Source organism: Gouania willdenowi, chromosome 4 (assembly GCF_900634775.1).
Source record: "Gouania willdenowi chromosome 4, fGouWil2.1, whole genome shotgun sequence".
NCBI lineage: Eukaryota > Metazoa > Chordata > Actinopteri > Blenniiformes > Gobiesocidae > Gouania > Gouania willdenowi.
Genome location: NC_041047.1, coordinates 28551022 through 28576585, shown reverse-complemented (window position 1 = coordinate 28576585; position 25564 = coordinate 28551022). Strand labels below are relative to the sequence as shown.

At 37.6% G+C, this 25564-nt stretch overlaps 1 protein-coding gene across 1 annotated transcript; it reads left to right on the top strand.

Moving 5' to 3' along the window:
• The first annotated feature begins 1909 nt into the window (after nt 1-1909).
• Nucleotides 1910-23662, top strand: map2k2a (mitogen-activated protein kinase kinase 2a). Its single transcript, XM_028443382.1, has 11 exons — nt 1910-2582; nt 7814-8024; nt 9833-9979; nt 10108-10185; nt 10460-10511; nt 15817-15941; nt 18475-18688; nt 18805-18869; nt 18954-19015; nt 20739-20784; nt 22437-23662. Exons 1-11 carry the CDS (start codon nt 2494-2496, stop codon nt 22545-22547), a joined length of 1200 nt encoding a protein of 399 aa, XP_028299183.1. The 5' UTR covers nt 1910-2493; the 3' UTR covers nt 22548-23662.
• The last annotated feature ends 1902 nt before the right edge of the window (nt 23663-25564 follow it).

Below are 25564 nucleotides of genomic sequence, written 5' to 3'. Positions count from 1 at the left end.
AATCAAGGAAGCGGACCAGTCGATGTCCGGTAGTTAATTTTAAAGCCAGTATCGGCCGAAACCGATAACGTGCCGATAATATTGTGCATCACTAATAAAACAGGTTGAAAGGGTAATTCCTCTTATCATTATAATGAAATTGCACAAAAGTCTGATTTAGTGATTGTTTTTTATTTCCAATTATTTAGGAGATTAAAATAATATATCGATATATCACTCTGACAACTAAAATAAGTTAAACTGTATAATTAGAAATTTATTAAAAAAAAAAGTGCTTGTTTAGTTTTTGTTTTTTACTACAGCGAATGTCTTTTATCATCACACACCCACATCCCCTATATGGCATGTGTAAAACACCAGGTATTTAGGTTACTTCTGACAAGATTTACAGCAACATTTGTGAAATTATAAATACTAAATAAATTATTACTTTAAATGCAACATTTAGATTTACATTTAATATTTCACATTTAGATTTACATTTAATATTTCACATTTAGATTTACATTTATTATTTAACATTGTAAATATCAGATAAATATCACAAATTTCTCAAACAATGCTGTATATCAGGTCAAAAGTTTTGTTGCTAATTAAATTTTTGATATTTAATTAATATTTACAATGTTAAATCCAAATGTTAAATATTACATCTAAATCTAAATGTTACATTTACTACAGGCCCAACCATGTAGGGTTTGAAAGGTCCCCCAAGTGCTGTTTGATAGTGGAAGTAGCACTACCTGTGGCGATAATAAGTGTCTTGATTTTAGCAGAGTTCAGTTGAATTATCACTTAACCACTGATTCACTTGTGTGAGACAGTTTGTTAAGGAACTCAGTTTGTGGAACTCGGAGGTCTTAAATGAACAGTACAACTGGAGATCATCAGCAAATAGATGATAGGATACATCACTGGACTGCTGGATTATTTGACTAAGAGGAAGAACATACAGCAAAACGAGGAGAGGCCCCAAAACAGAGCCTTGGGGCACACCACAGCATTGTGGATATTATAGTTGACAGAGACACTGAATGTTCTACCGCTCAGGTATGAGGAGAACCCTTTAAGCACAGGACCCGACATTCCAAATGGTCAGGCCAATCGCTATGGTAAGGCGTATTGCTATGGTAAGGCTTATTGCTATGGTAAGGCTTATTCAAAGATTCAAAGATTCAAAGTGTTTATTGTCATATGTGCAGTTAGAAACACGCTTCCCTGTACAATGAAATTCTTACTTTGCCGACCGCCAGTGAATGCCTACGTAATAAAAGAATAAAATCAAAAGGTATAAGAACTATAATAACTAACAGTGGCATGCTATAAAATATAAAATATAAAATACAAATATATTAACTATACAGAAAGTAGAGTTGCTATATACAGTGGTATGTGGTATGGTCAGGCTTACTGCTATAGTCAGGCTTTCTTCTATAGTCAGGCTTATTGCCATAGTCAGGCTTACTGCTATAGTCATATTGTCAGGCTTTCTTCTAAAGTCAAGCTTATTGCCATAGTAAGGCTTATTGCCATAGTCAGGCTTACTGCTATAGTCAGGTTTTCTTCTATAGTCAGGCTTATTGCCATAGTAAAGCTTACTGCTATAGTCAGGCTTACTGCAATAGTAAGGCTTATTGCTATAGTCAGGCTTATTGCTATGGTCAGGTTTATTACCAGTAGATGACGCTGTTGGACAGTGTGGTGTCTTTACAAACTGCATCAAACACATAAAAAGCTGCATCGGGTGCAAACGGCCAGGTTACACCCCATTTTCACCAGGGTAGCAGGGATGCTGTGGCTAAATGTAAAGCACTCACCGCCTTCTGACTGAGGGCTTGATGCAGTAGTGCACAGTGCACCTCCTGGCTGTGGGAGTGTGAGTGTGGGTGGGTGGACTGGGCTCTCCCTGTGGGTGTCACTGTCTCTGATGCAGCTTCCTGTTTTAAAGAAGCAGCAGCAGTCTGAGCCGTAGCTCGCTCCGCTCCTCAGCCCTGTCACACCCCGGATACCAGCACCCAGGGAGGGCCGCTTCGCTGAGGAAAAGCCGTCTATGCAGCACTCAGTCGGCTGCTGGTTCACACTGACTCGGTCGGTTTGGAGCTAAAGGCTTTAGCTCTAACATTAAGGCTCTCGGACGAAGGGCTTTTCCAGGGGCTGAGGTTAGCTAGTGCATGCTAGGTGGCTAATGGTAGAAGAAACAGGAAAAGAGTGGATTATGATAGAAATGCATTAACTTTACACAGCATAGGTAAACTTGGGAGATTGTCTACTCTTTAATTAAGTCACTACCATGGTGTATTTTTGAATGAACCAGCTGGCATGCTATTGAAAGTCTAATAACTTTGCTAACGTTAGCTAGCCAACTTATTAGCCACACAGATCTGATCCTGTTGCTCTTCTGGAAGACTTTAGAGAGAAGTGGGTTAAACTAGCCCAAGCTCAGATCATACAGGTTATTAGTGTTTCATTAGGAGCTGTAGGTTAGCTGTTCAAATGGCCCCCAAAAGAAGACCCTTACCCCTCAACATTAAGCCCATCGGGGAAGGACAGCCCACGTCCAACACCATCGATGCTTCATCTGAGTAAGTAGCGCCACCAATGCTATCAGCACCACTGTGACTGGCTGTGTGTTTCATCCTGTATGTACTTTGAGCCACTGTGTAAGACAGGAAGTCACATATCTATTTAGCATGGTGCTATCACCGCCCTTTCTGTGTGGACTGCTTTTTTTCTCTGACTGCAAGTTTCCTCCATCTTTTATCATATACATCCACAATATTTACTCTTAACTTATCTAAAATAATATTTCTGACCGTTTGTGATGTACTAGAGCTGGGTATATCGATTCAGATTTCCCACATTCCCGATTTGATTCATTATTCTACTGGGAACTTGAATTTCCCCTTTTGGGATGAATAAAGTAGGCCGTGGCTATGGATACGTTAAACGTATCAATAGACTGCCACTCTATGCATAAGCAGAGCCCCTCATTGGACAGTTTAGATCACTTTATAGGTGCACCGCGTGACTTAAAGTTCCATCAGTTGTATTTTGGCTCATATTTATTTGAAAGTGTCTGGAGGTACGTTAAACGTAGCCATAGTCCCCGGGACTATAGATACGTTTCCGGAGCTTTTCCACATGAGCACAATGTGCCTATGTAGAGTGGTCTAAGGCAGTGATTCCCAACCAGGTGTACGCGTACCCCTAGGGGTACGTGAGCATATTGCAGGGGGTACGTGGAAAAATTACGAATTTATTTCCAAGATAATAAAAAATGTTCTCAGTCATTTCATAAGTCTGTCAATAAAATGGTACATGTGCGATATGACTTGTTTTTAAAATTTAAATGCCTATTTAAAGGGGACATTTTCAAAGAAGCTCCTTTGTAGTAAAAGTTATACATAACACAGGAAAGTTAATTATTTGTTTTGTATTTATTTATTCATATTATCATTTTTATTTATTCTTTTTATTTTTTCTTTCATAACAATATAATCATAATGTATTAGTATTAATAATACAAACTATAATTTCATTCTTTTATTTATCATTTCTTTTGCCTTGAAGGCAACATAATTGTATGTTTAATTTGAGGTAAATAAGAAGATAATGCCTGAATATTAATTGTTCAATTTAAGAAGATGAAATAAAATGACTTGCGTTGAATATTCAGTTGTGTTATGTTCTACTTTTGGAGAATCATGAACACGTATGAGTGAGGGGGGTACTCATGGTATGACAAAAAGTCTCAAGGGGTACACAAGACAAGAAAGGTTGGGAACCACTGGTCTAAGGCACCGCACTCACCGTTAACATGGGTTTCGCTAATGTGGGTTCGAATCCCACACATGACAATTTTTTTTCATTTTAACATATCAATTTTAACGGCTAATTCCACCTTAAAAAGACATTTCCAACAAAAATAAACATTATAGGGTTACGGGATAGCGTTAGAGTTAGGGCAAAAATAAAAGGGTTAGTGGGGTAGCTAAAAACATGAGTTATTTTAACTCTCTTTTTAATCTGCATAACCAAGAAACCCATAAGTCTATATAACAGTCCCAATACTACTGCAGGTTCCACATAATACCTAAATTAAATTTGAAAAACGTGTCTTCGAATCAGTGTCTTTCATCGAATGTTATTTCTTGGCAATGCAGTGTCAGAGATTTACTCGTGCCCTCTACTAATAAATACTCAAACTCCATTCATCATGACCCTTCACCAATTCAACAAATAACTTTTGGCTTTAGTTTAAAGGAAGGCAGTAACCAAGATTAAAGACAAGAGCTTTAGCTTTTCTTCACTAAATTTGGCCGTCAGAAGGTTATACTTTCGGAACTCCCTACAGCACTCGCGCCAACGTCGCACCACGCAATCCCCCGACGCTGTGAAGAATTTCTTGGAGAGCCCTATCTAGCTATCTATTCAGTTAGATCCTATTCAACTTTTGATTTGGATAAGGGTATTTTAGTCACAACTTTACTTGAACATGGGAAAAGTTGAATTACGCCCACAGCATTGCATTAGACACAGTAAAAAAAGATGTTAAATTATTGATTTTAAGATTTAATTCATCGGTATTGGACCTTTTAAAGGAAAATTAATCTGCTTTTTTTTTTTTTTTCTCCAACCCAAACATAATTTCTACCCTTTATGTTTACTCCCAATGAAAACCTCTACACCTTTATGACTGATATTTCTAGCTCAACCTGTTGTTCTAAAATCAATCACTGTTGACAAAACATCATGGAAGCGTTCACTGTCGACTTTGTAAAATCTGATCTTGGGTGCCATCTTAGCGCTACATATCGCCACACCTCCTTGTTTCACTCTCTTCTTCTTCTCTTTTGTGCACGGTTCATTGTCCGTCATCCACTTTATATTAAGTCTATACTGACATTCACTGATTCAATGATATTTCCTTTGTCATTATCCTACTGCTCTCGTTGCCTTTTAACTAGTTCTGTCACTACATATTAGGCATAACCACAAGGCAAATGTATTTGTATAGCGCATTTTATACACAAGGCAACTCAATTTGCTTTGCGTGATCAAAAAGTGCAACAGAAAACATTCAACAGCCTATAAATCAATAAGAATATTAAAATTGGCAGCAAAAAACCTTTACAATCATCAACAAACACATCAACAGATCAAAAATCTCCCTCTCAATCATTCGCAGTAGAGAAAGAGTGCCTTTAACTTTGAGTTAAAAATGTTCACATTGGATGCTGACTTCAACTCAGTTTGAAGCTTGGGCTATAAGGAAGAAATGTGTGTTTCAGACGTGTGCTTCTAATGTGATATGTTCACCAGCAGAACTCCAACCTGTGGATGGAAGACATCTATAAAACCAGACCAAGACTATTTTATGAAAACACATTTATCACAGTTACTAACCATTGATATAAAGTATGCCACAAACAGCGCATTCTGTCGGACCGGACTTGACCAAAAATCCTGGGAGGTCCGCTGCACCCCTTTTTCAGGCTGAATCATAACATATACGTCCAGGACCAGTCCTCAAATATTAAGCTGTTTTAGATATAGCCAGGATCGCTTTAGGACCCATAAATCTTGTTAGCTGGCATCACAAACAGAACAGACAGATTTAGATTTTTTTTTGTGTCCCAGACAATAAATCTGTCCTGATCTGCTCTGTGGGCGACTTGCTTAACTGGTACAAATTATGCCTGTTGCATATAAAGTTTGTTAAACAAAGCACTGATGAGTCTGTAGAGGCACCATTGTAGAAGTTAATCCCAGATTTAGTTCCTTCCAATCAGTTTCATATTGGCATTATTACTAGGGGTGTTCCGATCCGATATTGATATCTATCCGATATCAGCCAGAAAACAAATATTGGATTTTTTCAGACTGCATCTAAAATCTCAGAAATATATTATACTTATTCAATTGTAGAATACTGTAGATATTATGTTGAAGGTTAAAATGTATGTAACCAGGTGTTATTAATAAATTGGTCAGTTTTTCTCATACCTACTGTGGCTGACTATTGTTCTCTGTTTGAGTAACATCACTTGATCAGACATTCCACACTACAAAATAAGTCATAAAAGTATGTATGATTCATGCTGGTATCGAGTCATTATCGGCCAATGCTCAAGGCTGCAATATTGGTATCGTATCGGAAGTGAAAAAGTTGTATCGGGACATCCCCAATATCTACATCCGGACAGATATTTCAATCACATTTTCTGGAAATACCCATAATAGGATAAGACACAAATGATTGGATTTTGAGGATGATCTGGATCAATATCCCTAGTCTGGTTCAGTTTGAAAAATCTAAAAATTCTTATTTCTATTCATTGGTGACAATAAAATAATCAAGATCTGGATGAAAACTACTGTTATAAATAAACAGATTTTCCTCAATTTTTTTGTAACATTTAGGTGACAAAGCATTATGGTAGACTGCTATGGTTTCTAGTAGGGGTGGGAACCTCTGGCTATACTAAGCTCACGATAAAGATTATCTGGCGATATGACGATACAGCAATTATTGATATATTGGTCAGAAATCAATCTACGATAATCTGTGACATAATAAAAAAAAAAAAAAGATTGAGTGGAAAAAATACAATTTTTATTTTATATCTCTGAAAGACAATAAATTGAAAAAGTGTCCTATGAACAGTGACACTATTTTAGTGCAACATTTCTGTAAATAAGTGTCAACATACCAATGTAAACAAATAAGTATCTCCAATAGTGCTTTCTGTAAACAAAAAAATAGGGTCTTTCTTACCAGTGACGACATTATAGTGCAATATTCCAGTAAACAATATATTGGTTCCTTCAACAAATAGTGACAAAATTTCTGTGAAGACCTACCTGCACATTTTAGTGAAAAAGCAGAAAAGATTTTGAAAATTATAAAATAAATCTTAAATAAAAAAAAAAAGATATTTTAAAAAATTGATAGTGCGAGCATATGGATAATCGATCGTGCGAAAAACTATTGCAATATATCGCCGTATCGAGCTATCGTCACACTCCTAGTTTGTAGTTCAACTCAAACTAATGGACAGACTTAGAATGAAAGGGCTAAGGAACAAGTGATTCGATTTTGGGAACGATCTGGATCAATATATTGATTCTGGATCAGTTTGAAAAATCAACAAGTTGAACTGTTTGAGCTGGTTCTACAACACCACCTGCTGGTGACTTTGCGCATTACATGCTCTAGTCATAAACTTCTTTTCACGTTGTGTTCTGATCATACGACAGCACAGCAACGTGGTAGAAATGTCTTAAAAGCCTTTAAAGATCCTTTATTAAAGTATAAACCATCATGAATCAGATAACTGCCAATACCTGGCAAAGAGGATATTTGGAGCTTCACGGAGGTTTGAGCTTTGAGTGCTCTTTAGTTGTAAAAGTATTAATCCGAGCGTCATTCATGGAAAAATTCACCTTCAGTGATATAATGATTAAAAAGATGAGTTTAGTTTCGGGTTGTTTTCCTAAGCCAAGTGGTTTTTGTGGTATGTAGCTGTTGTTGTAACTGTGCTTCTATTATTCATGTTTTATCCTGTCGTGAATAATTCTTCTCCCTTTAAAGTCATACATTTCACCAGCATGAGTTATCCATTTGTGACTCAGCAACATTAGCGGAAGAGAAGATAAATCAATATATTGCAGTATGGAGAAACTAAAAACTGAAGTGATTGTGTTAACAGTTTTCTAAACGTGAAAGCCTTGTCTGAAAACTCCCGATGTGCATCAATCATTGACATACATTGATCGTCTCTAATCACAGATGATTGTTTGTTCTTCTCAGAGCGAACCTCGAGGCCTTACAAAAGAAACTTGGGGAGCTGGACCTGGATGAGCAACAAAGAAAACGATTAGAGGCTTTTCTCACCCAGAAAGCTCAAGTTGGAGAGCTGAAGGATGAAGATTTTGACCCCATATGTGAGCTCGGAGCAGGGAATGGAGGCGTGGTCAACAAGGTCCGCCACAAGCCATCAGGACTGGTCATGGCCAGGAAGGTAAATGGAAACGGATTTAGTTTCTTTGTTTTTTGATAATCACAAACTGTTACAGTTCATCTGTATCTAACACTGTTCCACTGACTGTACGTACATGAACTTTACTAGGTCTGCACTGGCCTTTCTTCACTTGTAGATAATAAATGACAATCTTAATTCCATTATCTACAAATGAACAAAGTGAAGAGAAAAGCTCTTTTTCTGTTGTTTTTCCTCCCATGATACCACACTCAGTAAACTTTTCCATTTATATATATTTACTTGTTTGAGCACCATCAAATGTTAAAAACCAGGATGTAAGTAGATTTTCAAATTGCAAAAGTAAAGTCAAATTAGGAGAAATAAGCAATATAAATTGAAGTGGTATAGAGTGCACCGCTGTATTGGCCAATTTCCAACAAAATTATTCCGTAGTAATATTTTGCCTTTTACTTTTATTTATTGTCATATATGTTAACACACATATTAAATTTGTTCTCTGCATTTAACCCGTCCCTGAGGAGCAGTGTGCAGCCACAGTGTGGTGCCCGGGAAGTAGTTTGGGGTTAAGGGACTTGCTCAACATCCCACAGTGAGGGCCCGGGTGAGATTCGAACCGGCGACTACGGGTGTTGGAAAAAATTGATTTGGCGATGTATCGCAATATTACGTTGCACGATTCTCAGATCGATTCAAAATGCATCCATATAATTAAAAAAGAAAAATTTTAATCACATTTTTTTAAATTTTTTTTTTACCTTTATTTAACCAAGAAAGTCTTTTTCCACTGCAGGAGACATTGTAACTGCACAAAGAAGTGCTCTAAAACCTGGGCACTAAAGTCATGTTGCACTAAAGTCAAAGTTGGTTTAAAAGCCACAGGCAGATTGTATGTTATTTTTTTATTTTAAGTTGTCGGCACATGGCATGTTAAATATAGTGTAAAATATGCCAATAAAATATATTTCACACATAATGTTCTCATGAAGGTGTACACATTTACAGATTAGTTGTTTCTTAAGTCATATATTAAAAAAAAATCACAATAATCGCCTTATATTTTAATATCGGGATATATTGTATCGTATCATGACCTACGTATCAGGATATGAATTGTATCGCCAGATGTCAGGCAATACACACCCCTACTGGCGACCCTCCGATTACGAGCCCACCTTCTTAACCACTAGGCCACCACTCCCTAATCAATTAAATAGCCGCACCTAGACATAGGCCGCACCCTATTGGCTGATGGAAGTGGCCTTCAAAGGACTCAGCCAATCAGATCGTGCATGGAGGCGGACTACTACTCTCGTTCGGATTAATGGAGATTCAAGTGAGTGTCAACTGCTAAGTTTCCTCTTCACTGCTCCACGTCTGTATATCAGTCCTTTCCAGCTTTTTATACACAGTTTATATAGTAATTAGGCTGATATACTCCGTCTGTTGGTTCTTCTTTCTGCGTGTTCTACCAGCGCGATCACACCTCGTCTGGTCCACGATCGCGCTCTTCTTTTCCCACCTAAAATCTGCAGCCCACTTGAGATAAACCTGGTCCTATATTTGGCCCCTGAGCTAGAATGAGTTTGACACCACTGTGTGAATGTATGCTGCCTGTTATGAGAAATACGGGCACTCGTCTGTATATGTGCACATTCTCCAGCATTTGATAGCTGTGCCCACACTATCCTAGATAAAGAAGGCAAACCAAGGCTCCCAATCAGCACAATGTTAACTTGTGCACATCAGGAAGTTTTTAGGGCAGTAACTAAATGTGTGCCATATGCTGGTTTCAAAACTGCCAATGGTTTGAACTTTTCTCCCTTTAGTTGATTCACCTGGAAATCAAACCGGCCATCAGAAACCAGATAATCAGAGAGCTGCAAGTGCTGCATGAATGCAACTCCCCGTACATCGTGGGCTTCTATGGGGCTTTTTACAGTGATGGAGAAATCAGCATCTGTATGGAGCACATGGTGAGTGGCCTTCAGCACAAACAATTACCATTAGTGGATGTTCCCTAAAGTAAACACTTTATATTTAAACTTGCTGAAATGAAGCTTGTCATTTGGCAATGTCATTTTTTGTTTTTTTATCTCCAAAGGATGGAGGATCCTTGGATCAGGTCCTGAAAGAAGCCAGGAAAATCCCAGAAGAAATCCTGGGAAAAGTCAGCATAGCTGTATGTAAAGAAACAAAAATCTTTTTGTACCTGTAAAAGAAGTGATTAAAGGTCATTTTTAACATGTTTTGTACACTTAATGCTCGTCCTAGACTTTGGAATTCCTTGAAACTGTGTTTTTATTCAGTCAACAGTAAAGCGTGCAGTATGTTTTCACATCTAGTCCAAAGGCTTAAAATATGTTCACTTTTCATTGTTATCTTGTCCAGGAATCCCCTGTGGATATTTCCTCATGCCTGAGATCTTAGCCCTGGTTTTGCTCTCATGTTTGCAGGTGTTGAGGGGACTGGCCTATCTGCGGGAGAAGCACCAGATCATGCACAGAGGTACCGTACCCACATGTTTATTCATAAGCAGAGCAAGAAATTTTAACATTTTATAGCTGTTAAACCACTTAAATCACTTTTTGTTTTAAACCGTACCTGTATTACTTCATCGGAAGCCTTTAACGTTACACGTTTAAAAAAAAAAGGTCAATATTTTGGGTGATTTTTGGGGTCACTTATGCTTGTAATTGGTAATTAATTACAATTATGGCGTAATTATGTTTGAAATCATAATTGAAGAAATATGTTGGTGTTGTAATTGACTTCAGATAACTGACTTTGTTCATGCTAAATACAATTACATTCTATAAAAACTGTTTACAATGTAATTAAATGCTAAACTGGGAAACCATGTTATAGTTCTATGGTGTACACATAGGCCTAGTGGTAAACCATTATTAAAATATGTTTCATATCAAGTTTACCTGTTAGTTTTCATTTTGTCATTTAGAAAAAAAAGTTGAAATCTAGGGGTATACTGACAAAAAATATTAATACCAACATTTTCATTGATTAGGAAGCATAACAAGGTAACCAAGAGATGAGAAACAAAATAGATTATATTTTTTAGTGTATTTTACAACTGAGATGCTAAAACAAGAGGAAGGTTATGTTTTATGGGCTTATTTATTAAAGGCTCAGTAATTGTGATAATTTGTATTTGAACTTTAATAGTTGAGAATATAATTGATTTCAGAGGAAAAATAATAATAAACATTCTAATTGGAATAAATGCAAGTCACCGTAATCGAAATTGAGTTGTAATTGACCATGAATAATTGAAGCCATAATTGTAATTTAAAAATGTATTGTAATGTTTCACTGGATACTAATGCAGCATCAGTCTTATCAGTCAAATTTGATCAGTTTGCATCTTTTTATGCATTGAATCATCATCTACAGATGTTTATTGCTCTCACCACAATGCAGGGTATTTTCTCAGAAAGTCATAAGTTCCTGATTGAAGAGGTTTGTAGTATGAAATACAAGAAAGCTTCATTAAAACCGTGTGTGTGTGTGTGGTGAGACGGAGCTGCAGCAATAGTAGACCTTTAGGACAGACTTGTCTGTGATCTCAGGCGGTAATTGCAGCCTCTCAGCTGTGATTACAGAGCAGTCGCGCCTTGTTGACCCCACCCTTCACGTCCCCACTGCACTCAGTGTTGCCAACTCCTCAGTAAGGAAAGTAGCTATTGGCTGTCCCAGAAGGCACTAGCAGTCGCTAAAAGACGTCATTGCTTAATTTGCATAATTAACCATTTGCATGTATTGTAGTGGATGCTGCAGGAGAAGAAAAACCTCGTGGGAGAGACGAAAAACAACACCGTAAATATGTTGAGAACTACAAATGAATTTTCTTCTGTTGATTCTTATCTTCCGCCACAGTGTGGAAGGGGGATATAGGTTTGAGCTCCGTCCGTCCGAGTTAAAGGCAAGGCAAATGTATTTGTATAGCACATTTCATACACAAGGCAACTCAATGTGCTTTACATGATAAAACATTCAACTGTTTAAAATCAAAAAGAACATTTAAAATCATCAGTAAAATCAATTAAATTCATCAACAAACACATGACATCAACATCATGACCAAAAATCTCCCTCTCAATCATACGCAGTAGAGAAAAAAAGTGCCTTTAACTTTGATATAAAAATGTTCACATTGGATGCTGACTTCAGCTCTGCTGGCAGTTTGTTCCACTTCTTTGCAGCATAACAACTAAAAGCAGCATGACCATGTTTACTGTGAACTCTAGGCTCCACTATCTGACCTGTGTCCATAGATGTGAGAGACCTGCTGGGTTCATACCTGACTAACATGTCACTGATGTATTCTGGACCAAACCCATTCACAGATTTATACACCAGCAGCAGAACTTTAAAGTCTATTCTGAGTCTGACTGGGAGTCAATGTAAAGACTAAAACTGGAGTAATGTCTTCTGACCTCTTTGTTCTGGTTAAGACCCGAGCTGCAGCGTTCTGAACCAGCTGTAGCTGTTTGATGCTCTTTTGGGGGGATTCCTGTCAGAAGACCATTACAATAGTCCAGTCTGCTGGAGATAAAAGCATGGACCAGTTTCTCCTGATCTTTCTGAGTCATTAAACCTTTCACTCTGGAGATGTTCTTTAGGTGGTAGAAGCTGTTTTTGTGATAGATTTGATCTGACTGCTGAATGTCAGATCTGAGTCAATCAGAACACCAAGGTTTTTGACTTGGTCTTTAGCTTTTAATGATCGAAACTCAAGATACTTCCTGACAGCTGTCCTCTTTTCCTTGTTACCAAAGACAATCACCTCCATCTTGTCATGGTTTAGTTCAAGGAAGTTAAAGGGGACAGCTTTTCTCAGTAACCGTTTAGGATGGGATAACCAAATTCGGTGTTTGGCTTCAGGGTATCACTACCTTGATGGAGTTTGAAAATGAGAAGTGCGCAATTTTATATACTATATATAGTAATTATATAATTAAAATTATAGTAATTTTATATTATGATGTGATAATAGTTTGTTATGAATACATCTAAGTTCTTAGATTTAGGACATTTAGGAAAAGGTTGTGAGTTATAATTAGAACCAATTTAGCAGGGGATGTTGATGACTGTCTTCTTCAGAAAAGTCTCAAATAATCCCGGGAAAAGTAGCTAGATTTGTAGCTCGTAGCTTTTGGCAAAAACAGTCGCCAAGGAGATCTGAAAAGTCACCAGATTTAGCGAGAAAGTTGCCAAGTTGGCAACACTGACTGCACTGCTCTGTCCACTCTCTCTCTCCGCACGTGTCCTTGGTTGGTGGGAGCGGGTCACATGGCCCAGATTGCACGGCTCAACTGTATCCAGTCATTCTGCAGAATGTTTTTCAATAACTTTGATATGTGAAGGTTTTGTACATTACTCGAGAAGGTGGTGCCGTACACCTTCACCACTGCCCATAACCATAACAGCCATTGCATGTTGTGTTTAAAACAAATTAAGATCAATGCAAAAATTGTACAAAAATCAAACTGCATTATGCAAATTATATACCTGTATAGTACACTTTTTTTATCCCTGTAGTGTCATCAAGCACTGCACTTGTTTAGTGAACTTGTGAACTTTCTTCAAGCATTCATGTTAACATTTGAGCAGAGCCACAGCACCAATGTACGACGTGCTGCGAGCAGAAGTTGGTTATGTTGCGCTTAATCACATGTGAGGCATGTGTTTTTTTTTTTTGTTTTGTTTTGTTTTGTTTTTTTAAATAAAATGTTGATAGCTGTCACTTTAAGACACTTGTTAAAAACACCACAACAAAACCTGAAGATCAAGGAAAGATTTCAAGTCTTTTACTTTTGCATTGTTAGAATATACCAACAGAGACAAAACTGATGTGGTGAAGATGGCTTTATTAAGGGCATTCAGGGTCTCAAACTGATTTCTGTTGTGAGATGTTCTTCCTTACTCCCAATTCCCAAAATGTTCTCCATAGGATCTCATTCAGAAGAACACATAACGTGAGCTCAAAGAGTGACCCAATTTGATACATCAGATCAAAATGCATACGTAGAAAAGTAATTTAGTAATGTTAATAGTTTTTTCTAATCTTTTTAACTGTTTTGGGCTGAGTTGCCAACTTTGATAGCAATATAAATACAAGTATCCATTTTAAAGTAACTCTCTTATCTTCCATGCTCTTCACACTAATTCCAGAAATTTTTTTCAGGGTTCATGCTGTAATTGGACCAAAAAATTAGATCTGGCATGAGCCTGACAGAATCAGCGAATATCAAACATCTCTATTTTAAAGTATGTTGATTTGAAAGAGTCATTAGTCCATAACACTGTAGTGTACCATGTAGTGTATGTTATTTACTTGCATACTTTAGCATTAATAGTTTTTACATAATTTTGCATCAGTTTTCTGATGTTTATGTTTTGGATCTGAAAGTGTAGGTTAAAATCAACAAGCCTTTCTGACAGAACAAATGCATTAGTGTAGTAAAACTGAACCATTTTGTACTTTAATAAAAGCAACACTCGGCAAAGTCCAAAGAAGAACTCTGGCAATAAAATTTAGAGATTGGAGATGGGGAAGGGGGAGAAGACCTGCGCAGATATGAAACCAAATCCAAAGTTCAGCTTGTACCAACATGATGGCAATAGTTCATATATTGTTACGAGAAGGAACTGCTCATAATGACGCGTATCAACAATGGTGTTGGGAGGCAAGATTTATCTGCCAAAGGACTTGTTCTTCACAGATCTTGCTGGTGGTGACTGACAATAACCTAAAATATACTGTCAGACCCACCAAAGGTTTATTAGGCAAAAAATTACATAAACATCAATGCTCCAGCCCATGTGTGTCAAACTCAAGATCAGTGGGCAAAACCCAACCTGTCAGTCATACAGAATTATTGTTCTATACAGGGAAAATTACAGGATTAGCATTGACCTCAAATATAGCACCCTGTTATTGAGTCCAAGGTCTTTGTTACTGAATGCTTTGCATATTTGTTGATCAGAAATAATATTATTTTTTTGTTAAATAGAAAACTCATTATCTTTATGCAGTCAGTTTCTAAAACTATTAACTTTTCTTATCCATTTGAGAATAAACCAAGCTTTATGCATTGAAAGATCACCTTTATTGACATTGAACAAAAACGTTTCACTTGCTGCAGATAAAAACAAGTCAAAGGTTTACCAAGATCTACCAGGAAGATGTCAGCACATTTGGGACCAAGCTTCAGGCCCCAATGATTTACAACCAAAAATGCTAATTGTCACCATTTTTGATCATTACTGAGATTGATATGATGAATAGTGACTGGATAGAAATGAGGCTAGCAGCTACAGCAGCAGCAGCATTACCACAGGTGTGGGTGTGTATGTACGTGTTTGTAAGCCTCAGCAAATTACGCTGTCATGATGAAGGTGTGGTAACCCCTCTGTCTGAGACCATCCCACTGAACCATTGAGAAGCAGATCTGAATGTTCTGCTTTTCCATTTGTTACAAATCAACAACTATAAGTGCCAGTAACTGGTAAAGATCTGCAACTAGAAAAGTAACCAGTCTGTGAGAAACAATTCAACAAAACAAACTGACATTTTTGGTGTTTGCTGTTCTCAGAAGAATAAAAGTTATTGATTACAAAAACCTTTTTATAGTACTTTTCTTTTAGATAAACAGCATCACTTCACTGCCGTTTCCTATTTCTGATGCTTGTGAGCGTTTCCCACTGTGCTCCAGAATTTGATTACTGGCTAGATTAATTCTGAAAGCTTTCTTCGAAAATGATATGCATTGTTGACCTCTTGACCTTACAGATGTCAAGCCCTCTAACATCTTGGTCAACTCTCGTGGGGAGATCAAGCTGTGTGACTTCGGTGTAAGTGGCCAGCTCATAGATTCCATGGCCAACTCCTTCGTTGGAACGCGTTCCTACATGTCGGTGAGTCAGCGCTGCACGCCTGCCCGGAGCCCCCACCTCTTTTTTTTTTTGGCCCTAGCCCCACTTTCCTTCTCTACCTCTTTCACATGGCTCCTGTTTACTGGTCACACCCTCCACCTCCCCTTCCTCTGGTTCTCTCTCACTCTCCACTGCCAAATAAACCCAGAGCAGTAGCAGGAAGGGAGGTGATAGCACTTGCTCTCTTCTTTCCTCCATTTGTAATTTCTCCAGGTGTGTTGTTCTATCAGTGACCCACCTCGCACTAATGCTGTGCGATATAACGATATATATCGTAGTGCAATTTAAAAATATCTACCATACGATATAACCATATATTGCAAGGGTCACCAACATGGTGCTCGTGGGCACCAGGTAGCCCTTATATGCCCTTTAGAGCTCTAGTCACCAATGAGCTCCATCTAAAATCTGATTCATACTCTCAAAGATAAATACATATGGGAGATTTACTACTATCAGCAGTAAATACAGCTGAAAAAAATGAGTATTAAGTTAACCATCTTTAAATGTTTATTTTCTCTGAAACATTGTGACAAATGTTTTTAAGTGTTGCAGATCAAGTGTTTGGTCAGTGGTATGTTATATATAATGTGATATATAAGATGTGTTTTTAGGCCGGGCTGCCAGACTCAAAATGCCACTCACGTTGTTGTTGTTGTTCTTCTTCTTCTTCTTCTAAATTTATGGGAACATAGTCGTGTGATATATAATTTCAAAGGTAATTCAACGTAGATTATGATTATGCCTTGCAAAATTCCATGAGGGGCAATTTCCATTAAAGTCATTTTCTTATTTATTTGTGAGTCAATTATTGCGACAGTTAGTGGTACCAGATCATTGACACATACCGATATATGAATGGGGTCCATTACTCCGTATGTGCCAATCTGAACTTGTATAAAACGCAAGGAGAGTTTTCTATTAAAATTTATAAAAATGAAACAATTGCAAAAATTAGGACAAATAAAGTGTTTCTTGTTGAAACCTTAACGTTTCCTACCTTTTTGAATTACTGCTAGTCTTACTTATTATCTTACCCTTTTAATTTAAGTGAAACCGTGAAAATGTAGTATTTAAGAAGTGCTTTTTTAACTGATAGTCCTTTGGACTTTACAGTAAGTAGCTCACAGTTTCAGAAGGGTTGGTGACCCCTGCTCTATCGTTTATTTCGCTAATTTAATGTGTGTGGTCGTGGTCCCACTCTGTTGTAAATATCATGAAGCAGGCTAATCTACTCACAGCAGCGCTGATACTTTGCAGTAACTTGTTTACGTCACCTGGAGATATTAGTTTACTGCATTGTTAGAGGAGCAGCTGGTCCCCGTCGACATGACTGAAGTTGGTCCTCCTTGTGTAAGACACCATCAGCTACTGAAGCCGACGCCCACTGTCAACCACCGGGACGGTCTGCATCAGATCCCAAGCTTATTCTACATCGTTTAACACCGGCCGGGCCACAGACAAGTGTTTAGTTTAGCACGACAAAGATGCAGAAAATGGATACTATAGTATGTGGCGGGGAAATGCTGCTTTTTCCGGCCAGATTGGGTCCCCCGGAGCGACCGGAATCATCAATTAGTCTGGTTACAAACTATTTCACAACAGCCAATATGACTCTTCCAAGCAAAATTATCTCCTGCTGCTCTGGCAAGTTTTTTAAAGAATATATTATAACCTAACAAAACTCTACTATCATGTATAATCTTTGATGGAGCTTGCAACTGAAATTCACTACAGGTATGGTTTAAAACAATAGCAGTGGCAATTATTATTGTTTTTTGCGCCCCCCCCTTGTGGCATTTTCACATCCAAATTTTGCAAAATTAACGAATGTTCTTTCATTCATTGAGAAGATTCTTAAAGAAGTACCATTTATTTTGGGATATTTTTTTGTTTTGTTTTAAAAACTTGCACAAACACTGATACTCTGTGTATTGTTCTCTGCACTAGAGCTTTACACTGTGGTGGAAGTTATTCATATCTTAATAAATTGTGGTGAATCTGCTTTTTTTTGTATTGATATGAAATAATTGAAAACCAATCAGGTTGTGGGAATTGACCAGTCTATGCAAAGTTATTGAAGATGATAAAGCCTTATTATAAAAAATGATTAGCCTTAGTCGCAACTTTTGAAACAATATTTGGAAAAAGCTGCTCCAGAATCAGGCGTTTTAGGCTGTAACAATGGCAGAAATCGGTCGTGAAATCCCACAAGTACTGAGAAACAGGAAAAAGTCATGTTGCCACTTTATTTATAGAAACCACTTTTATATATAATGAATAGCAATTTTCTATTAAGTTTGTGTAATTTTTAGGAAGAAACACAATATCAGGATATAAATCTACCTATATCATGATATAACTATATGTTTCTCCATATCGCACAGCTCTACCTGATGCTTTATTTAGCTTGATTGTACATCATAACCCCCACCACCACAGTACACACCCCCTCTCTGCAGCGTTGTCCTGGCACGGTCCGCTCTCTGTGACGTCTAACACTGTTTCTCAACAGCCGGAGAGACTGCAGGGCACTCACTACTCTGTGCAGTCTGACGTTTGGAGCATGGGCCTGTCCCTGGTGGAGCTGGCCATTGGCCGCTACCCCATCCCCCCACCTGACACTAAGGAGTTGGAGGGTATCTTTGGACGGGCTGTTATGGATGGGGGCGAGGGGGAACCTCACAGCAACATGCAAAGGCCAAGACCACCAGGACGGCCTATGAGCGGTAAGAAAAAGCTTATGTGTTTACAACTTATATTATGATGACTTTTAATGTAGAAATATGTGGCCTAATGTAGGATTAAAATCATTTAGAATGACTGATGAGACTTTTGTCCACAGGACACTGTATGGACAGCAGACCGGCCATGGCCATCTTTGAACTTCTGGACTACATTGTGAATGAGGTGAGTAGAGAAAATAACATGAAACATTAATTAACAACTCAACCTTTCATTATTGAAGTCTATATGTTTGAATTTGTTTTCCAGCCTCCTCCAAAACTGCCGCTTGGTGTTTTCACCAGTGACTTCCAGGACTTTGTGACAAAATGGTAAGTGGTACACACTGTAATCTTTTGTAATAGTGAGATATTAAAATTCAGAGAGTAATGTTTATAGGTGATATTTTACAGGGGTAAACCAAAATGAATTATTGCAGAGTTTGAAATTGATTACATGGATTCATTTTTAGAAGCTTTGATTTTTGTTTTCTTTTTTCTTTTGGATCATTTTTATTGTTGATATTAGTGCTGTGATTGAACATTTAAAAAGAGAAATAGACAGATATTGTCATTTATTCATATTTTGGTACTTATTACAGTTATGAATGTGAAGTTATGAATTTGAAAAGACGAGTTTCCAGTCTTGGAAAGTCATGGTATAATTTCACTGTTTTGGAAAAGTTTTTGAAATATAGCCTGTTTTATTTTATTGTTTAAAATATATTAAACCCCAAAGATGTTGAGCGTTATCTCAAAGTGACATTAAGCAAGTCCCTTAACCCTAACACTCTGTGTTGTACATCGCTTTGGCTAAAAGTGTCTGCTAATTGAAATAGTAATCTTATAATGATATAAATAAATATGGTAGCACTGAATTAGTTGTCGTTTAATGTCCCATTCAATAGCTGATGCATCATTATTTAAAATATATTGCAAAATTTTTGTCAAAGACAACTGTGCCATTGTATGATGCTATATGATAGATAAGTGATGGTGAGTAACCATGTCACACTGTTAGACCTCTGTTACGTCCCTAGTCTAGGGTAGGAACAAACACATTTAAAAGAAACACAGAGAGTTGAATAAGGCAAAGGTCATTTATTGCCCAACAATTAAACACAAAAACAGAAGCATAAATGTCAGGGTGAACCAAGGCCAAAATAATAAATAAACTCCTATATTAAGCCTATACACAAAAACACTAGAAAACAGGAAATGAAATGGCAGCTCACCCCTACAGCTTCTTTACAAAATATAAACAATAATTCCAGGTACAGTTCAAACTAAAACGCTGGTTAAACTAGGAACACTAAATACAAGGAAATAACTCAAAATGCTGGGTAAACCAGGAACACTGAATACAAGGAAATAACTCAAAACGCTGGGTAAACCAGGAACACTGAATACACACACACACTTCACACAGCCAGTTACACTCTTGGTGGACAGCAAGCAAGGGAGAGTCACACAGCCACTACTGCTCTCCACCAGCTTCTGGGGTAGACAGTCCTTATGTAGGGCCACACCCTGGGGAGAACCAATCTGCATCCTTGGTGATGGCCACTCCCTGCTGTCCTGCTCATTGGGATAGATATTAAATTGTGGAAGAGCTCTCACTCCTCCACCAACACAGTAAACACAATAAGGCACCAGCCGTAACAACCTCTGTTATACTAGTACACTGGAAAGGCTCGCTCATTTTGGTAGATCTTAGCGGTTCAGAACTAAGTCTTGGAAATTTGGTAAAATATTTTGGAAAAGTTTTGAAAAAATGATTGTGAAAAAATGTGGGAACCCTGTTATTAAGAGATTTAGTTTTCAAGAAAGAAATCACAAGAAAACACAGCACTTGTATCACAAAAGTGTCTCACAGGAATGCAGCCAACTGTCATTCAAAGGCAAAATGCACTAATACATCATCTGCTATGATTGAATTTTAACCCAAGTCTAGTGAAGGATTTAGTACATGTTCGACCTCTGAAGGAGTCAGATGGAAGTAAAAATGCTCAGAAAAGACTCATTTCTGTCGTGATTTGTTTGTATTTTCTTACAGCTTGATTAAAAACCCAGCTGAGAGAGCTGATTTAAAGATGCTCATGGTAGGTACCTTGTTTTTTTTTTTTTTCACACTTATGGCCCTATTCTCCGGTCGGGACTTAAGTCTGCTGTTACTCGCCTCTCTCCTGCACGTATTCTCTGGTCCAGGCTTCTGACGCGCCCACCACGCGTAAATCAAGCGAAAGCGCGTAGTGTGTGAATGAAGGCGGTCTGAAGCAAAGGAGGCGGACTGGGCCATGATGTCATTATATTTGGGCTGTTTATAAATCACGGAACATAGAGTTTTCCCTACGCTTGTAAATGTCATTGAAATCTGTGAGAATGATAAAGCGCACTTTTAATTTGAAACGCCTTCGTTGATAAACAATGTAACATGTTGATTTGATCAGATCATTGATCAGATTACTGCTTGTTGAGGATTGGACACATTTTTCTATCCGAGCGACAGTTAAAATCTTTCCCCTTCATTTTAATGCCAGATTAACGTTTGTTTGTGTGGAAAGCCTGATTTTATTAACTTCTTACAATGCTGCATTCAGAAATGATCAGTGTGCATTCTTTGTGAGTCATCATCAATGTTTCACTTATTTAGTCTTGTAGTGGATCAAACTGTGGCTTTATGTTGTACACATTGTTAAAATAGTTTAATCAGTTCGATGTCTGTCAGAGTTTCATTGTAACGAGCTGCAGCAGCTGACGCACGCACTGTGGCACACACACAGCTGATCAGCTCCGCAGCGCACCCCCTTCCAGGACAAGGAGTGGATGGCACGGATAAAATATAATGAAATGTAACACATTTTGTCCCGTTTAGAACAAATAAATGTGAACATGTTAGAAACGCTGATGGTCAAACCTTTGTTTGTACTTGTGTGACTCCGCCCATCCCCGTGACAGTGTCAGTTTGGACAGATTCTTTCTGGGGGTCTCTTCTGCAATAATATGAGTGTATGTGGCTTCACTTGTAACTAAGTCCATATGTCTAGTGCAATATAATGTTTCACCTTATCGGGGCGCTGCACTTATTCCAGGTTCAGAACTGCGTAAGAGGAAAAGAAGTTAAAGCTGATATCTGGAGTTTATGTATGATTCTTTTGAAATGCCAAAAATACCTAACTAGTCTTTTACTATGGTCTACTGCCGGTGGTCATTCATATACATTAATGTATATAAGTCCTTCCATCGTCCTATAGACCCCTATATAAATGGAAACGACTTCCTGTTTTTGAGATTGTCAATCAAAGTGAATGCGTAACTGTGCACGGAAACAGCAAACAGGTAAATATGATTTTGGCTCTTACCTGACCCAAAGACCTATATCAATGTGACCTTATGTTCCGCGATGAAAAGTAGAGGCGTGGCTTCTGGTAGATTTGCAGAGGCAGCGGGAGGAAGTGAGGCTGTTTAGGGCGGGACATCGAGACGTTTCCCAGAAACACCGGGTAGCAGCTTTACGCAGACGGGAGAATACGCGCAACGCCAGATTTATACCGGAACGCCCACATTTCAGGGTCGCTCCACCCAGAGTGCATAACTGGGATGGCGCCCAGCAACTGAGTTAAGTTCAGGGGGACAATAGCGTGCAGCCATTAACAGCGCCACTCTGCTACTTTTTTGACTTGCACGCATGGGAGAATAGAGCTCAGTGTTTATTTTATGACTTGATGCCTCAGTGATACTTCTTTTTCTCCAGAGTCACACATTTATCAAGCGATCAGAAGTTGAAGAAGTGGACTTTGCAGGATGGTTGTGCAAAACCATGGGCTTCAACCAACCCAGTACTCCTACCAGGGGCTCCGAGTGACTCCTCCTGGGGCCACCTTTGCCAACAACATATCTCTGGATCTTTCTGTACACACACACACACACACACATTGTACCTGCACGTACGCAAGACACCACAGATACTGGCACTTTGTCCACCTAGCTCATGGGTGAAACAGTCCATGCTTTTCGTTCATCACGCGTTTGTTCACCAGCAGCAGAGCCCGTTGAGTTGTCGTGCTATAATATCACCATTCCTCACTCCTACTGAGGCGTTAAAGCACTGAACGGCTGCCAGTGCATCAGCTGGAAACGCATTGACAAACTTATTTTGTATTGTAGAATATTCTGTTGGGATATTTTCTATGACAACAGTTAATAGCTTGCAGGACTGTATTTTAACATCTGCTGTGAAGACGTGTTGGGCCAAAACAAAACAAAATCCAAACATGATCTACTTTGAGACTCTAAACATTAGATTAAGTAAACACAGCCACGTTGATTAAATATCCTTTATGTAATTGGCTCCAAATGCATTGATCAAAAATTTGAAATCATTTGTTTTCGTTAAATGAGATTTAATAATCAATTTAACAGTCTCACAAACCAAAGAGGGTACTCATGACAAATAACATGTGGATGATCTGTTTTCTGTGCACAGTCATAGGCAGTACTTTGGATGTTGTTCTTTATTTTTGGGGGGGTGATCTTTACACACTGGTGGTACATTTATTTCCCAACCCTCACTGTATGTCTCACATGGGAGCAGGCGTTTACGGTGGAGGCTAAATGCTCGCCTGGATGAACGTGAGAAAAGATTGCTCAAAATGTATTCATGGGATGCTATAGCATGGTTTATTATCTGTCTATTACTGTATGTGTTTAGTTTCCCAAGCTCTGATCATATCAGGGAGGATTTCTGTCTTTATCACAGACCTGAATATCTTGCAAATGTTGATATAAAATGTCAAATACACAATGACTGATTTCGTTCTATCCCTTTGTTGTTATTCAGTCTTTTTACCCGTCTAGTTAAATTTGGTTATATTTTCACTGTAATGCTCGGTGTGGCGCTCAGAGCTTTCTGTCGACCAACCAACATAAAGGCTTGCTTTAAAAAAAAAAAAAAAAAAGGTTAAATGCTCTGTAACTTTTCAGTCTTTTTTTCTTTATTTATTTTGTTCTTGTGATTTCGCCTGATTATTTTGGTACCTCAAACTTCTTCAGCAGTACCAATGAACGGTTTGAATCCAGGTCGATGTTGGTGTCATGGTGGTGGTGTTGCTCGCTAGGCCCGACGTCTTGCTGGAGCTTTTGTATTTTTTCTCTGCTGTTTGGCTGCCTTTTCCTATTCCCTCTCAAACCTGCATTCGTTCAGCTAAATGGATGATGCATCGTCACTCGTCTGTGTACAAAGCGATAAATGACCGGAGTACTATTTTGCAGTCTTAATATACAATTTCCGATTAATGTAAATGACTAGGAGAGAAGTCATTTTATTATAATATAAAACTTTGTTGCATATGGTTATAATGTATAAAAAAAAATATTAAAATAAAACTTATTTGTGAATGTATATGTTGGAGTTGTTTTTTTATTTGTTCATTTTAGCACATTGTGTAGGTGTGTTTTTTTTTTAAAATTTTTATTTTATTTTTTTACATATTTTAATAAAATCAACAACCTGGTGAAAAGGTACAAAAACTATGAGAAAACATCATAACCTACAAAGATCCTGTTTCTTTATTTCTGTCCATTTTGGTAGACATTGGTTCTGTAGATCAGGGGTTCTCCACTAGTCTCACCATGTGACCCACATTTTGCCACTTTAATTGTCATTAAATCGTGACCCACTTTTTTATTTTTATTTTTTTAAATAATTCAGATAACCAAATTTCGTTTTTCAAGAATAATTGTTAAAAACATATGTAATCTTTTCTTGAAAACATAAATCTATACATGTTCCTGTGCAACATGCATTTCTCAGCATGCCTGTCAAAAGAAAAGCTTCCTTCAAAATAAAGTCCATGATAGGACACATTAAGTATATATTTATTTATGACCAACTGTCTGTGACTCATTTTTGGGTTCAGACCCACCAGTTGAGAATAGCTGCTATAGAGAACATCCTGGCCTTTCATTTGACATGTTGGGATACAATGAAAAATGCAGCAAAATGTCTATTATAGATAAAGGGAAACCACAAGTCACAGATTGTAAAGATGCAATTTTTACATATGTAATTATACATCTTTAATTATGAACATGTCAGAGTGCTGCAGACAATTAGAATGACTAATAGATGTTTATATAAACATGTGATCATTACCTCATATGTAATTTTCCTCAGCATACATTCAAATCAGTTTATTCTATTTTTGAAGAGCTGTTTTTATTTTACAGTGAAATTGACTTGTGGGCATGCTATTAAAATTAAAGTAGAATATTTATATATTTTTTTAAATATCAGAATAGTGATATTAAACAAGGGAATTAGAGGAAAAAACCTTTTTTTCCTAATTGTAAATTATTTTTTCTTAAATACTAACTAGTGACATAGATCCTGTAGTTTCTAAGCAGACTTACTGTCTTTAAATCTCAGTTTTTACTGTGGTACGGCTGTGTAGCATCATATAAAAATGTGTTTACGTCTTATTTTGTGCAGTAGTTTGTCTTAAAATCCATTGTCTTATCTTAAATGAACTGCAAGCAGCGTTTACAATGTTAAACGTCTTTTTCCGTATTTTTGAATCCATTACTATGCATAATACATGTATTAAACGCTACCCTACGCCTGTTTTTCTTTATTGTAATAAATAACTAGATATTTTTAACATAAGCGCTGCAGTTTGGCTGAGTGTAAACATCCAAATTTGCACAATGTCATTTTGCTACTTTTTTTTTTGATAAAATTTTATTTAGTCTTGCCTTAATTTATTCATCTTTAGCAACACTGCCCAATGATTTCTATAGATAAAATATGTTTTAGACCTGTAATGGAATTTTGACAGGTTGTCATGGTAACTCACGGAAAAAAATAACTGCTGCAGAATCTAC